The 16194-nt window shown below is 41.8% G+C and overlaps 1 protein-coding gene across 2 annotated transcripts in view; it reads left to right on the plus strand.

Annotated features, from left to right (window-relative positions):
• The window catches only part of LOC146202134 (uncharacterized), a 711309-nt gene that overhangs the window by 270270 nt on the left and 424845 nt on the right, over nt 1-16194 (plus strand). For both annotated transcript variants that reach the window (XM_084587972.1, XM_084587973.1), the window contains 5 exons: nt 1521-1616; nt 6598-6732; nt 8496-8648; nt 10393-10525; nt 15573-15643. In XM_084587972.1, the coding sequence (XP_084444098.1) occupies nt 1521-1616; nt 6598-6732; nt 8496-8648; nt 10393-10525; nt 15573-15643 (588 nt within the window). The remainder of the gene's footprint in view (nt 1-1520; nt 1617-6597; nt 6733-8495; nt 8649-10392; nt 10526-15572; nt 15644-16194) is intronic.

Here is a 16194-nt window from a genome sequence, read left to right on the forward strand (position 1 = left end):
GGTTTCGTAGCCCTATCAACCAGGGAAGACGGGGGCCGGGTCTCGTGCTGCAGCATTCGACTGAGGAGGTGGCCATTGCGCTGGCCCTAATACAACAGAATTTAAGGGTGATTATAACCAATTCCCAATTGGCGTTCCAAAACTTCAACGCAGGCAGGATATCTGCCGAACAGGTTAAAATTCTGGCTGCTGGACCGCCACCAGCAGAGCTGATTAACCTTGTCTGTACTCCAGCCCATGAGTGCCTTAGAGGAAACGAGACAGTGCACTCACTGGCCCGAGGACTTACACACTGGGATACCAGTGCGGTCTCGTCGAGCAGGGAACCCCTTCAGAGCGAAGAGTTGAAAATGTACCATGATATTCTCAATCATTACAGATTAGAAAGACAGACACTGCCTCGAGCAGACAAAATTCTAAGCAGAAAAAAAGAGGTTCTTTGGAGAAAGTTGCAGGTGGGGGTCCTTCCCAACCCACTCGCACTAAGTAGATGGCATCCGGTGATACAGGACCCGCGGTGCAAACAGTGTAACGAAATTGCAGGCATGATACATATGGTGTGGACATGTCCTAGTTACCACGAACCAGACTGAAATTTGGAGTCCTGGGAGGCTTTAATGATCAGCCAGAACAAAGAAGTCCGAACAAAACTCATCCATCTGGCCCTGGACACCGCTGAATCCCAAGGGATTCCAGCCTGCTGAAAGGGGAGGAATCTTTTCCTTGACGGGTGTCGATAAAGTTATTCATCATCATCCCCGTGTAAAATCTCTGCACTTGGCTACAGCTTCAACAATTCGGCTGCATGATGATGCACCTTGCCTCTTTCACCTTTCAACACTGAAAGTTGGCAGTTGTGTTAAAAATTTGCCTTAAATAAGGAATATTGACAATATACTTTGCTTTAGAGTAAGACGTAGCAGCAAATGGTGTCTGTATATTGCGGCATAGGAAGAGAGGGCATATATTGGCTCCTCAGCTTCTGCTGCACTGTCGGAAAATTCTATCGCAGAGTATATAGCATAGTGATAAAAGTCACTCAGCAGGAAACCCCGAGCTAGTAGATGAAGTGTTATACATAGTGGGGCCTCTAGGGCTGCTCCTAGCGTGCGTCCAAAGCAGGAAGGCAGGGCTTCAAAATTTGCAACTGAGCTACGTGTTCTCATAATCTCACCGTATTGCTGGGCTCACTCCTTTGTTAGTTCCCTCTTGCAACCATTTGTGTCTTATACTTAATAAACAGCTACCTGTTTTGTGCATCTCGAGGATACTAACTCTTTTCAGTTCAAAGCAAATTTCCGAAGTGAACTCGTCATGCATTGAACTTTTTTTGTTCTGCTCAAAACTTGAACCCCTCAGTATAATGCATTGATGAAGGCTCACTTTTTATGTGAGTTTATAAATTTTTTGTGAGCTGGCTTTGGGAACCTGCAGTAGTAACACTTGTCATTTTTATTTTGTGCTGACACACTTAGAGCATAGGCTGTCATATTTTTTTCATACTTTTCTGATATGTTTAGGTCGCTCTCTGGAAATTCAATATCAAGTGATTCAGCCATTGGCCACGGAGACTCGACCCTTTCACTTCGTCTGCACGAGCTAGAGGCTGAGCTGATGTGAGAAGTTATTTTATTTTCTCATTGTGGGATAAATGAAAAGTCACTTAGTTCTTTATGATGTAGCATTTATATAGCTTATCAATAGTTTTTCTGTAAAATGTTCTCTTATTTGTGCGCTTTCCTTTTGTTTTTGGTAACTTTTTTATGTTCCCTAGAGAGGTCCTGGAGCTTTTGGGACAACCTGAAAAGTAGTTCGGTATGAAAGAGTACTACAACACTTGCAGCTGAACCAGTATCAGCAAGCGTTTATCACGAAAAGGCAGCCCGGTGCGGTGGATTTGGGGAGAAGTTCATTTTGACTGTCAGTATCTCTCAAGACTATTCTAAGGACCAGCTACTCAATCTAAAATCAGAAAAGACTAGGCTTGTGTCAGTATTCACTAATTTTGGCTGTCTAGGTGATTCGTGAGGCATTTAATATTGGATCTGTTGTAAATGTTTTGTACTCAAAATATTAAGCATGGAAGCATTTGTCACAGGTGTAACGTTTCGAAACTCTTTCTGTGAGTAGTTGTATAAATATTTTTTAGGGATTTTATTATTTGTTATCATTATTTAGGTATTTGCTACACAGATGAACATGGCTTTCCAGACATCTGAGAGCGAATTTAGTTTTTAGAGATGCACTTTGTGACTTAAATTGTAATTTTTTCTTTTTTTGTAATGATGGCCTTGTGGTCAAAACAGACTAAATGCTTTTAAGGGTCCCTAACTGTTTCATATGAATGTGCTATCAGTATTCAAAATAGTTACTTTAAACTTATTCATAGAAAACTACTTATTAGCTTTTAAGGCACTCAAATTGAAAAGCCACTATTTGCACTGCACTGATGCAAGACAAGTTGGAGTGTCTGAAAATTAAAGACATTTAAATATTCAAAATAATAGCGAATCGAGGATTCTTTCATTTGATCCACTGAATGAATCAAATAGTGCATGTTGAAAATTGTTTGCAGTGAATCGAATTCATTCTGAAATTTAAGTAGGCATGCATAGTTTTTTCGAAAATGGGAATCCCTTCGATTTTTTTGGTGACTATTCTAGAAACAGAATCTGCTCCGACACCTCACAGCGCACTGTCATGATCTGTCTGTGCGGGAACTAAAGTTCTGCGCTGTGATGCATTCCATCTGGGTGTTGGGATTCATAATGCACATACATATCGCTCTCCATATTGGGCAGTGCGACAGGATTAAGGCAGGCATAAGCAAACCCTGAATTTATTCCCAATATCGAATGCCATGGCACAAAATCTCACAACTTTTGTCAAGTGATATTTTGCGCTAGTTTGTTTGCTGCCGTAATCAATGTTGCAAGAAATTTTCCTACGTGTGTGATGTAACAGCCATAGAGTTACTATATTGAGGGTTGGATACAACTGTGTATATAGCATGACGGTCACAGAGTTAATGGGCATCCCCTATGGTTGGATACAACTCTAGAGAAAAGCAGCAGATGCCTCCCAAAAGGAGGCTCTTCAGCCAACGATGTCGACTGATTTTCTTGACGTGACAGTTAAGCTGTGGTGGATCCCCTTCCATTTGCCACACCTTGTGTGTTGTCACATGATTAACTCCAAGAGGATTACCCACGACATCATGAGAATTGGTCAACACCATTGTCTGGTGGGGGTATGTCCTTTGAGGGGCAGAACTGCTTTTTTCTTGAGCTGTATCTGACTAGTATAAGGAAAATTATCAGAACCGCCGCTATGTGTTCCATGTTTAGCATGAATGTGCCTTTCATATGGGCCCACCGTGATGGTGCAGTGTTTAGAGCACTTGACTACTTTGCCCAAAGATGCAGGATCAAATTCCAGGCATGGCGGCCGCTTTTTGATAGAGGCAAAAAGCAAGGTGTCCGTGTGCTGTGCAATATCAGTGCACGTTTAAGAACCCCGGGTGGTCAAAACTTCCAGAGCCCCTCGCTACGGCATCTTTCTTAGCCTTAGTTGCTTTGGGATGTTAAACCCCATGAACCAAACCAGAACAAACCTTTCATATGAATATTCTACTGGGGTTTTGTGTTTCATTTGGTTCTGAAAAAAATACTATTTGGACACCCGTGCTGGAAGTGCAATTGGGGCCATTTGCAAGCTGTTCAGAGCTACTGGGATTCTACTTGGTTCTATTTGTATTTGCTGAAGCTGCTTTACTACAGATAGTAAACTCTCAGAGACCCTCAAGAAAAACGAGGTAATTTTGGGGGTGTGGAGGTTAGGATGTTATATTATATAAAGGCAGTCCTCCACAGTCCTCCACTACGGCACCTTTCATAACCTGTGTTGCTTTGGGACACTAAACCTTACAAACCAAACCTATATAAAGGTAACAACCTTTCTTTGTACAAACAATCTATGCATTAGGCTTCAGCAGGCCTCATAACTTACTGCAGTGAGGACTCATAATTAATTTACTCCCTATAAGTTTCCAATTTAGGCCACAATTTTTCTTTGGCTATATTGTTAAATTTTGAAGTCCCTGTTCACTGCAAGAATACAAGTTTCATTGCATGCAGAATACCTTAAGGACAGAGAGCTTTTTGATAACTTAATGGACTCTTAATAGGCTCAACTGCCATGTCTTGGCTCTGCCAAACAGATGGCGTATGATCCCTACAGCTTGCCCTATCTTAGGTTTGAATGCAAACAAAGGATATGATTAGCTTCATCGGCTTAAGTAGATGCCTTCTAGCAAGAAGTTTCGGTCGCAGGCATTAAGTGGAATATGTAATTTAAAACGATTTTGAATGTTGTCTACTCAGCATTTTCGCCCAAATTGAAAGATGTCAAGGTGCACTTGCCCTAAATGTCACCGGGCTTATTTGCGGGCAACCAGTGCTTGCCAGCGATGCTGATATCACCAGGAATGTGGTAGTCGAGATTAGTTGGTTGACCATGACATCATGGTGCACTTCAGTGCTGGCGCCGGCTGAGATCAAAACTGTCTGCGCAAGATTATTTATAAATTGTTTGTGCTGTATACCAGTGTTTTGATTTCATTTTTATAGATTCATAGGCCTCTTTCAAGGCAACAAATCAGACACATAAAACTTTTGTGCGTGCGCCCTTTTAAGTTATTCATGTTATGTATACAAATGATCTTGGAAGAACAGGAATCTGAAGAAGTAGAGACAAGGAAGATAGAAAAGAACATCAATAGAATGCAGAGCCAGTTGGCAGGAATGCATTGCTGTAGCAGCCGCAGCTAGCATGTCACCTTTGTAGCTGCAATATTGTTTTGGCTGGAAGTTGGTTGAAAATTCTGTCGACTTATAGCCGTAGAACGTAATCATATATAACAAAATCTTTAAAAATTTTGCCCTCTCTGCAGCCCTTCACTGTTGCTACTGTAACATACTTTGTGTTTCTGGACAGCAGAACTGCATTTATATTCCTGTGATTACCCAGAATTCTGCTGTCAAGAAAGATGTGAAAGTCTAAAAACAAAGGCTTATTTCATATAGTACTTAGTCCTTCCTTCTTTCTGTTTTCTGTTATGCCTAAAAAAGATTATTTTTAAGAAATGGCTTAATAAATGCTGTCAGTTCTTTTCTTATGCATGTGCCCTCATTTTTTAGAGCTAAGAATGTTACGACATGCGTCAGTTTTAGCGAGGTGGGGTGTGTGAGGTTTATCATCTTGTAGTGACGCTTGAGCTTTGGGGAACACTGTAGTGGAGGGCTTCGGATTAATTTTGCCACCGAGGGATCATTTAAGTGGCATCGCAAGTACATAGGTGTCTTGCACTTTGTCTTCATTGAAGGGCACCTGTCATGGGGCGCCTGTCAGCAACCATACACCGTAACCACTCACCACCACAGCTTGAGCGGTGTAACTAGTGTTTGATGCGATTTCACCCGCTACACTCGTGCAGTAGCCGAGGACTTCTCTTATCAAGCACGAGGTTGTGGGATTGAAGGCCATCTGTGACGGCCACATTTCATGGGAGGGGGGGGGGGGGATGAAACACAAGAACACAATTTTTATGCAAAGTCAGCACATGTTAAGGAAGCCTGTGTGGTTGAAATTAATCCAGAGAAGTTTACTGTGCGGTTTAATCCATCTCATATGCAGCTTTTATGCGTTGAATTCTGCACACCACAAAAGTGCTTCATAATTTCACCTTTAGCCAGCATGTAGTACCAAGTAGGATGCAACATCAGCTGTCACTGTTGGATTTAAGGTGTAATGATATAGAAATTTTACATAATCTTGAAGTTCAAATAAAACTTGATATATACTTGAGCGAGCTGAACCAGCAGAAAAGTTTATTAATAAGTGTAGTGTTGAGTACCAACTTATATTGCCTAAATGTTGTCTAGTTTGTACAGTTAAGTGACTGCATTTAGATACTATCCTAGTGCAAACGTACGCTCTGTGATTTTAAATTGATATTGACTACCTCTCGGTAACTGAGTGCTTTTGTGCCCACTTAGTACATGGTAAAGACAAGGTATTTTTTCTTAACAAAAGTTTCCTTATTGTCGCCTGCTGTGTTTTGTTGGGAACACCCATCATATACATCACAGCTTTGGAATTCTCGCAAAGGAAGGCAAGTGCAAGCAAATCAGCTTGCTTGTACTCAAAAAGAAACAGCACTAGCAAAGAATACTGGAAATAAGAATTCACAGTCGCTTCCAGTCCTATACTTGGTCCGGCTGCCATCATAGGAACTGGCTCGGTGTCCAAACTGTACAGGCATATAAACCTTTTATCAGTGTCAAGCAGTTTCATTTTGTGAATTTTCGCAAAAAAAGTGATCACGCTGCTAGATTTAAACATTGCTACTCAGACAATGTGTTGCAGGACTCTGAATGTTTATTATCACTTGCCTGATAAATTTGCAAAGTTTAATTGACAGATCTATGAAAAAGTTACCATCTAAATTAAACACTCTCATGTCACAGAATATGTGTATGCATGTGTGTGTGGAATTCGAAGCTGTGCTCCTGTTTGTCTTTTGGTGAACGTTATTAGGGCCACGAAATGTGAGCTGGCCAAAGCTTTGAACCGAGAAACCTCTCAGAAGAACACGCTCATTGAACAAGAAAACCTCATCTCTGAGTTGCAGCACCAAATTCATTGCGTCGAAGCCACTGGTGACGATTCCAGGTTAGTGGACTTATTCGAGGGTTGCCACAGTGTGACTGCAGCTTGACAGGTCATCTTTAATGTTGCACTTGTATCTCATGGAGCGCATAGTTATTACCACAAGAGGCAAATTTTTCTGCCCCAAATACGGCACCCAGTGATTTGTAGAGGGGCAAGCAGTCACTGTTAAAGTTTTTACCTAGTGAAAGAGTGACAGTAAAATAGCTTCACTGTAGTGGTGTTTCTTGACTTCTCAAGGTTCATGACAATGGAAGCCACCATTTTAGCAAGGTATTAATTAAGTTTCCTTTTAAAAGGGTCCCCAAAATACTTTCATCAAAAATTGCAAAGCCTGTTGAATATGAAGGAAGGAGCTTTTCATGCAACGCCTACAGCGAGGCTCTTTCAAAGCAAGTCTGTATTGGTAGCTTTATCAACAAGAGCTGCTTTTAATATCGTGCAGACCTACTTCCACAATCAGGTTGAGGTAATAGAGGTTAAATTTGAATGTAATACATTAAGTAGAGCGTTAATGTAGTGCCCCTTCAAGTCCACATTCACAAAGGGACTCACTGTCAAAGACAAAAGATGGTTTTTTTTACTTCTCACTTCCAGTATGTATTCTGTGCATGCCAAAGTGGGACCACATTTCTAAAGGGCTGTGGCTGTGGGAAATTTACTGGTTATATACAGGATGCTAGTTAAAGCTGATTCAAGTGATATTTTTTCTTTGTTTTACTGAAATGTATTGAAGAATAGTTTAATAAGCTGTACCTTTATATAACAATATTCTTATTTGAAGATTAGATTAGCACTGCAACTTCATATTTGTTCATCTGTGCTTCACAATGCTACTGTATCCTCCTTTCTGTGAATCTGATGTCTGTCGGAGTGAAGCCTCCTGACCAATTGAGGAGCCTCCACCCTTCAGATGCACCACCTCCCCACCACCCATTCGCTAGAGGGCTGCTCGCCTACCCATTTCCACCCTTAATTCACCACCCCACCCTACCCACACCTACTTTTACCCTCCAAAAGAGCCACCCACCCGCCTCCACCCACTAGAAGCCCGCATAGCAGCGAAACCAGAAGGTGATGGTGAAGTCAAATTCAAAGTGGGAAGGTTAGCTTGATGAGAAGGAGGACCAATAAAAAAGAAATGACAAGGACGAGAGGGAAGACGAACACCACGATGACTGGACAAGCAACTGTGCTTTAATGAAAACAGCAACCTCCCAGCAAGGCTGACGACATGTGCAGCACAATCGACACTACATTCCAGAAATGACATGGGAAAGCAAAACAATGTACCTATGGCAGGCAATCTAAAAAGGCAAATTCTTTTTCCAATGAGCACACCAAAGTAGTACTGACACAATTATTGCAGTGCATATTGATGAAGTAAGCTTCTAGTCCTTGTCCTTTCCTTGACTGGTTCTCCTCTTCATCATGTACCAACTGGCCTACGTTTCCACTCTTTTGCAAAGCCAGCTTCCCTGCAGAAGCACCACCCTTCTGGCAGCTCACCACTCCACCTCATAAGAGAGAGCTGCCCACCTACCACCCATTGTCACTCTCAACACACCTCCGCCCACCTTCATGCTGCAGATAACGAATTGCATGTTTTTTATTATAAGCTGAGGCTTAAAATAAAAACCATTTGTTAAAGTAAAAACATCAAAGTGTAGTAGTAGTCATCAAGGGTAAATCCGACTGCGATTGTGGAACTGTTGCGTCAAATGTCTGATTGTTCCATAATTTTATTTTTTGCCCAATATTGCCAGGCTAAGCACGAGAGGGAGCAGCAACCTGAACTTGCAACGAATCAGTGATAAATGCTGCATGCTTCAAAGCCATAATCGATTTCTTAATGAGGAAGTTCAGAATTTGTCAAGGTTACTGCAGCAGCAACAGTGCCATGCCATCACTTACCAAAAGTAAGTCTACAGTGGTTGTTCTGTTTTGGATTCATAAAGCATTAACTGTGTGTACATCACCATCTTTGTAGCCAAAGAAATTTGACTGTTTATGGGGTGATGTGAATAGTATCACAGTACCTTTCCTTAAGGTTGCTGTTTGCCTGAAGCTACCCTCTAAATGATAAAAAGGAATCTTAGATGTTATACTTATTGAAACCATCAAAGGTATTTTTAGAACATTACCTAATAATTTAGTTGCCAATCTCTGCTGTATGGTCAAATGCATCTTCATTTGTTTGAGTGGTATGAACAAAAGAGATGGGATACAACATTCAAATTCGTTTAAAACATGGAGTGATCAGTATCTTATCATGCTGTTAAACATAATAATGAGCAGGTGTATTTTAAGAGGCTAGAGCGGTTCATACCTAGGTCGCCTACTTTCTGATGTTTATTTTTTTTAACTCTGCGGATGTTTTTTGGCATTTATATACTTCATTTAACTCAGTGTTTTTTGCCTGGTAGCGTAATGTGAGCTGCAAAATGCGGCAAAGCACAGAAGATTACAGAAGCAAAAAGGCACATGGGCAAGTTCCCCTTCTGAGTAAACTCGGGAATGTGGCCACTTGTCTTCGAGATGGCTCCCAGCAGATGCTGGGCAGGAAATGGAAGGAGACGGACTTTTGCGTCCATGATGTGGGGCCCAAAACTATGCAAAGCTTTCTTAAAATTTTCAGCTTAATAAAAGATACTTCCCTCTTTATGCTTAGAATAAAAAGGAAGTGGACGAGGACACCCTTCACCCCTCGGCACCCCTAAACCGAGCAACAATCAATCCACACTCCACCGGATGGGGACAAAAGCAGGTGTCCTACTACTCCTACCAACAAAAATGCAGGCGTGTCTTCTGGGAATGAGTTCTTTCGGTTCGAAAACAAGCCTTGGGGAGAAGCTGGCTTTCATTTATTCACAAGTGGTCCAGTGCTATAGCAATGAAGATGCTAGCAGCAGATCCTAGAGCGATCCCCCCCACCCCCTTAACTGCTTTTTTGAGTGCTTGCTAGCCAGTCTCTATATTCTGAAGGAAAGGAAATGGGAAGTTTTTCGTCAAGAATGGGTCCTAGGACTAAAAACTGCCATTTGTTTTTCACCATTCCAATTCCATGATTCTTTTTTACTGGTGGGTGTTTATCAGTGTTTTTTGGTTAAAACCGGAAAGTGCACGGCCTATTCATATGTTATAAATAGTGCTCAGTTGTGTGTGATTCGTTTTTAAGCACTGAGTGGTACGTAATTAAACCTCAGAAATGCAAAAAAAATTGCATTAGTATCGTGACCTCTCTCTTTGGAAATTTGGGAAGTTCAGTTTTTTTATTTGCCTCATTAGATAATTTCATCTAGTTATTTTATATAAGCATTTCACTTGCCTGGGGGATAAGATAAGTCTGGGTGGTCAAGCATATTTTCCTTTTCTTTATAGAGCCAGCTATGTTATTTGATTCCTTCATAAAATCTGATGCTGCCTGTAGTGTATATAAACACAGAATCGGCTGTGTTGATGCAGCGTAAGCTTCTTTAAGGCATTATGTATCATCTTTTGATTTTGCCTATTTGGGATTCTTTAGAGAAGTGATACTATTTACATTAAGCACCAAGCTGTTGCATAGTACCTGTGTTTTATATATTTTTTTTATTCCCTAGCATGCCTTTGATTTTTGATGTCCTCTTCAGCAAGCTTTTTTATGTTCCTTATTCATTTCAGCTGCCTACAAGATCAAGAGAAAGAAATTGACCAATTGAAAAGGGACTACGTATTCCTTATGCAGTCCGCCATTAGGATGCGCTCTATGGAAGGACCCGAGGTCATGGAAGTGTACTTTTATGGTGGGCAAAGGGTGAGTAGCTGTGTACCGACCTTCCTGCCTGTTTAAGCTAATGCAGGGGTTCTCAAACTGGTTTCCGCGAGCTGCTTTTGTGGGTCCCGCGAGTACGCGAGTGAGTTGGAACGGTCTTGTATCTATAGTTTTATTGTCTTGTTTTGGATTGAAAGGTATGAGCAGAGGTGGACGTTTAATGAAAAACTGATGGCCAAACTCAAGAAAATAAACAAATGTTTAAAAAAGTGAACTAAATGACAGAAAAAAAGGCAAGATGGGTTCATTCACAAGCATCATCACCTGATTGTGCTGATGGTGGGTTGGGGGAGGGTCCCTGTGACATACGTATTGATAGCTGGTGGGGTTCTGTGCGGCAAAAAGTTTGAAAAAATGACAAGGGTTCAATGCTGCTGAACCAAATATTGAGCGAAAGCATCAGCTGTGGGTGACCGAGCGTTCTTCTTCTCTTTTTCTTCTTCCTCAGCCCACATATAAAGCCCCCGCTTTAACCAAGCCGTATCAATGTGCCTTAGTGGCCTATAGGGATAACGTAAATGCCAGGGTCCTAGCAGGCTGATTCTGACATAACCGTCCCATGTGAAACGTGCGACCCAAGTTGGCAGCTCCTGCCAGCATGAGGTGTGCGCATGCGCAGCTGTGGCTTTTTCTAAGGACGGAGCAGTTGCGAGACTCGGAGTTGACTAGCCTAGTGAAGCTTTTCGCTTCAAAACTTCTGAGTTGAAGTGACACTTGTGGTAGTGGACGGCATTGGAATATCAACCAACTGATGTTCTTTAGTGTGCATCAGGATCACATAATTTGAGGATTTGAAGAATTGCACGGATGAATGCATCTGCAGCAGACCCGTTTACAAAAAACTAAATATTTTCCTTATGTTCAACAGCCTCGGGAAGGAACAGCAGTTTACATTAGGTAGCGAAGTACTGGAAGTAGTAAGCGAATATGTCTACTTAGGACAGGTAGTAACCGCAGATCCGGACCATGAAAAGGAAATAACAAGAAGAATAAGATTGGGGTGGAGCGCATTTGGCAGGCACTCGCAGATTATGTCTAGCAGCTTACCGGTATCGCTAAAGAGGAAAGTATATAACAGTTTCATCTTACCTGTACTCACCTATGGCGCTGAAACGTGGAGGCTAACCTAGAGAGTTCTACTTAAGTTGAGGACAACCCAGAGGGCTATGGAACGAAAAATGGTAGGGGTAACATTAAGAGATAGGAAGCTTGCAGAGTGGGTCAGAGAAATAACTCAAGTTACTGACATTCTAGTGGAAATTAAGAAGAAGAAATGGACATGGGCAGGACATGTAGTGCGTAGAGAGGATAACCGATGGTCGCTTAGGGTAACAAACTGGATTCAAAGGGAAGGAAACCGCAGCAGGGGGCGGCAGAAAGTTAGGTGGGCGGATGAGATTAAGAAGTTCGCAGGGGTCAAGTGGATGCAGCTAGCACAGAACCGGGTTAAGTGGAGAAATATGGGAGAGGCCTTCGCCCTGCAGTGGGTATAGTCAGGCTGATGATGATGATGAAATATTTTCCTTATGCTGATGACGTCAGCATATGGGCAGAAGTTGCAGACTGTGCTGATAAAGAAAAGCATGCAGGTCATGTTATAGACAATTCTCTTCAGTCAGGAGACCACCCATGCCAAAATAGGCCTGCTACTTTTCCCTCAGAAAACGAAACTTACCAGCATAGATAATGTGAGACCAGCATGTGCATCTTGCTTCATATTGAGCCACACACACTGTGCAGTTTCAGCATAGATAGATTAGAGTACTCGATTTGCTTATTGCAAGCTATAATGGCTCCCCCAAAAGTGGGTGTGCAAGTCACAAGGTGCATGGTTGGCCATGCTACACACAGTATGTCGCTTCTTTGACAAACTCGGAGGAACAAGACAATATAGTACTTGTCGCATCTTAGCTATGGCTGTTGCCATGGGAGAGACCATATAATGGCGCTCCCACATATGCATTCCCTCTCATCGACATCAAGAATCTCGAACACCTTCATAGGTCTACACAGTGAGCCATCACTGGGCTCCCTAAACACACCAAGATACCTGCATTTGAACACACTGCTGCCTTTCCACTGCTGCAAGTCACCATCCGCGAGGCCAACATTAAGCATTACATTCGCTTTGTGAATGCTGTACAAGGTCGGTGCTGTCTGGCTCAGGACTTATAGCAAAATGATGATGCTCCCACACTCGCTCAGTCTCTACCCCATGCGATAGGCCAATTGGCTCTCGATGATTCTGGCGCCCCATAACTCGCAACAATGGTGCTCCCTGCAAGCTCCTCACAATGTGTCAGCTTGCGGATGTGCACTCAGACATTTTCGACGTCTACACTGGTGCTACTATCTCTGTTTGTCGAGCTCGAAAGGTGTGAGCTTCTATTCAGACTTCCATTCACTTGGGCCAACGGATGCCACCTTCCTTCCAGTATTCCGCTTCACGTTAATCTGCTTACAACCTGGGGAGCCATTATTGCCCTCCCATACACTGGTATCAAACTACTCCGAGTCTTTATCGATTCACACACGGCTTACTCAGAAATTCCTTGCCCTGCTTTGCATCCAATGCATCCTCTGCAATCATGCACAGGCAGGTAATCGGATAAAAATAATTTGAACACCGGCACATTCGAATGTGCCCGGGGGCAGTATGTTAGCACGTGCCGCTGCTACTACCACAGGTGGGTTGATCAATTTTTCATTACCCCCACCCCTCAGGGTAAGCCCATGCAAGCTCTTAAGCTGCATAATTTCATCACTAGCTACTGTGTGCTTCGGCCATGCCTCTCTTTGCGCATCAACTTCTTCCCACATCATAGAATTTTCTCCACTGGTCCTCTTTGTGTGCAAAGCTCAAGAAGTCTTGGTAAATGAGGTTTATGCTGACTGAGCATATACTCCATGTACTCTGGCGAAACGGCGACAGCTTATCATCACTGTGGTAATGTGCTCACACTGTGGACTTCAAAATGCACAGACCTTACCTATTTACAGACTGGGGAGGGGCAGCATCTGAAACCGGAAGAATAACTATACAGTCTCTCTGCTCGCAGATACCGACACACAGCTCCTATTTGCTACATACAGTAACCAGAGTGGCTTTCTGATTGGGTCCAGTTGTAGCAAAATAACTAAACACCGCTTGCATGTAAGCGCATCATTTTAGTTTTTAGATGCTTCGCTTCCTAGTCGTTAAACCGTTACAAAGAAACAGCTTCATTTTTCCTTTTTGTGTCACATCCTCGCTGGAACGTCGTGTGTGTGTACATGCATACATACTTACGCGCATGTAATGCTCGTCGCATGACCCAGGCTTGGCCCACACATATGTTTGCACATGTTCAAGCGGCTGCTATATTATGTAACCAAAATTTGTCAAATTTTGAATGTAGTAGTAGTCAAGTAGAACTTTTTACTGGGCTATTTGATACGTTTTGCTGAAAGAAAAAATGTTGACGCAGACAAAGACAGAAGAGCAAAGTAACAGGGACAAGTTGAGTCTTGTCAGGGCAAAATTGTTTTCCACTGCTTGGAAGGACTTTTTGTTGCAAATTTCTGGTAATCTTTGGTGACCACAGACCTGTGGCTGTGCGTCTGTCCCTGTAACAGCTTTGTCCTTGTCGGTGCTTCTTTTTGCAGTTGAACGCAAATTGTGCTTCGGGGGCACATAGCACGAAAGAAAAATTTTTATTGCCGGTGATTTTAAACTATGAACCGGCATATCAACTAGGTGTAAACAAGAAATGAACGCACATGGTTTGAATGTAAACTAATTGGTTATAAAAAGACTGATTACATATTAAAGATGAGACTGCATAAGAATTATGCATAAGAACGAGGAAATTGCAGTGGGAGTTTACAGAAAAAAGTTCAGTTTGTACACTGTGTGTACAAAGTACATAATGAAAATTGAAGCAGCCACGAAAAAGGGCTACCAAACACCTGAAATTACGAAAGAGAAAACATTTGAGGTCACGTATGATTGTGTGTAAGGACGATGTTACCTTTAGTTTGTGAGACAATTGATTATATAATTTTATGGCATTGTTGCCTGGCATTTAGGAAATGGTCAAGATTGGTGAGGCAAGTTGGGGCATTGAATGCATGAAGAAATTGTGTAGTAACTAGCCTATGGAGCAAAGTAAGGACCTGGTATAAAATGCAAGGGGCTGCGAACGACATTTCAAAATGCGTGGTTTTGTAGATTTTGAACAGTGGAACGGTGACAGTAGCATGTCCTATCTTGTGTAACAATGTCATGAGTGGTATCACTATAAAAGCAAGATACAGTAATAATGGTGCATCTTTTAAATAAAAGGGCCATGTTTTGATGAGTACTCTTGTGCCAAAAGCTGCCTTCTTTGTGAGCAAGCTAGTAGTGAGGTGAGAGAATGTCAAACGAGGGTAATTTTATGCCCAGTAATGATAATGAATGTGATGGTCATTTGTTTTAGGTAAAACGAGTAACTGTCGCTGACTAGTCCAAACAATCATGACTTGAGCTTCTGAGGGGGAAGAATCAAATTATTTTAGTAACACCATTCAGTACACTTTGCTAGCTAATTGTTTAGCTTTGAAATAAAGCCAGTTACAGAGTTGGTCAGTGAAGAAAATGCAGTGTCATCCACATAAGAGCTGCACTGTGAGAACGTTAGACTGTTTGACAAGCCTTTAAATAAAGAGCTCTGGGGCACACCGTGCTGGTTTAGAAAAATTCTTATGAGTGGTAGTAGATGCAGAGCTACTTCAGGGCTTCTATTCTATGCAGTTTCAGAAATTCCTTTTATATTGCTGTATGAAACTGTAGCAAATTAGTTGCCTTTAGGCATTTCGTTGCTGGCACTGTGATGCAGCATTCAGTGCATTAGTACTAAGTAACTGGGTCGGCCACATGGATATAAAGCATGGCTGTGCACAGTTGTGTTTTCTTCATCTGTAGTCATTATATATATTTTGTATACAGTTGATATAGTAACCTCTACTGTGCAGCATTAACATCCATCATTGTTAATTTTTTTATTAGCATGCAGCCCGTGTGCTTCAACTTCTGCGGGAAGCACGCATGTCCAATCCAGGCCTTCCAACCTATGACAGGTGATCCTGTTTTTTATGAGCACTCAACTCATAGCTGTTCTGTTTTGAGTAAATAAATAAAAAAAAAAAAGTAGAACTTTCTTTTTTTTTGTGTGTGTGTGTGTAAGAGTAGTCGGGCAAACTTGCATTTATTTAAACTGGTTGTTCCTTAATCATTGTCAAGAAGAATGACATTTTTTCTTTACTAATACATTTAACAGTAAGCTTCGTGCCGCTTCTTATGGAAACATCATTCTGATATACTTGTGTTTGTTTAAAGAAAGTGATCAAAATGACCTTAACAAGCAGCGTCGTGCTTGCAACTTTAGCTTGGTATGCTCCCAAGCAATGAGCTTAAATTGCTAAGATTTTTTTCCACTGGTGAACATGTTGACACCAACTTAGCCTGTTTGTGTAACTGTAAAAAAGGTCGGTAATTGCTGGTTTTCTCTCTGCATAATGGCTGTGACAATGCACACAGAATAGTGCCCAAAAACATTTGATTCAAATTGTTTTATGCGCAAACTGGAGCACCAAGCAGTGTGAAAGTTTTTTTTTTTTTTTGCTGGGAC

This window comes from Amblyomma maculatum, chromosome 1, assembly GCF_055883805.1.
Source record: "Amblyomma maculatum isolate TAMU_Amacu chromosome 1, ASM5588380v1, whole genome shotgun sequence".
Classification (NCBI taxonomy): domain Eukaryota; kingdom Metazoa; phylum Arthropoda; class Arachnida; order Ixodida; family Ixodidae; genus Amblyomma; species Amblyomma maculatum.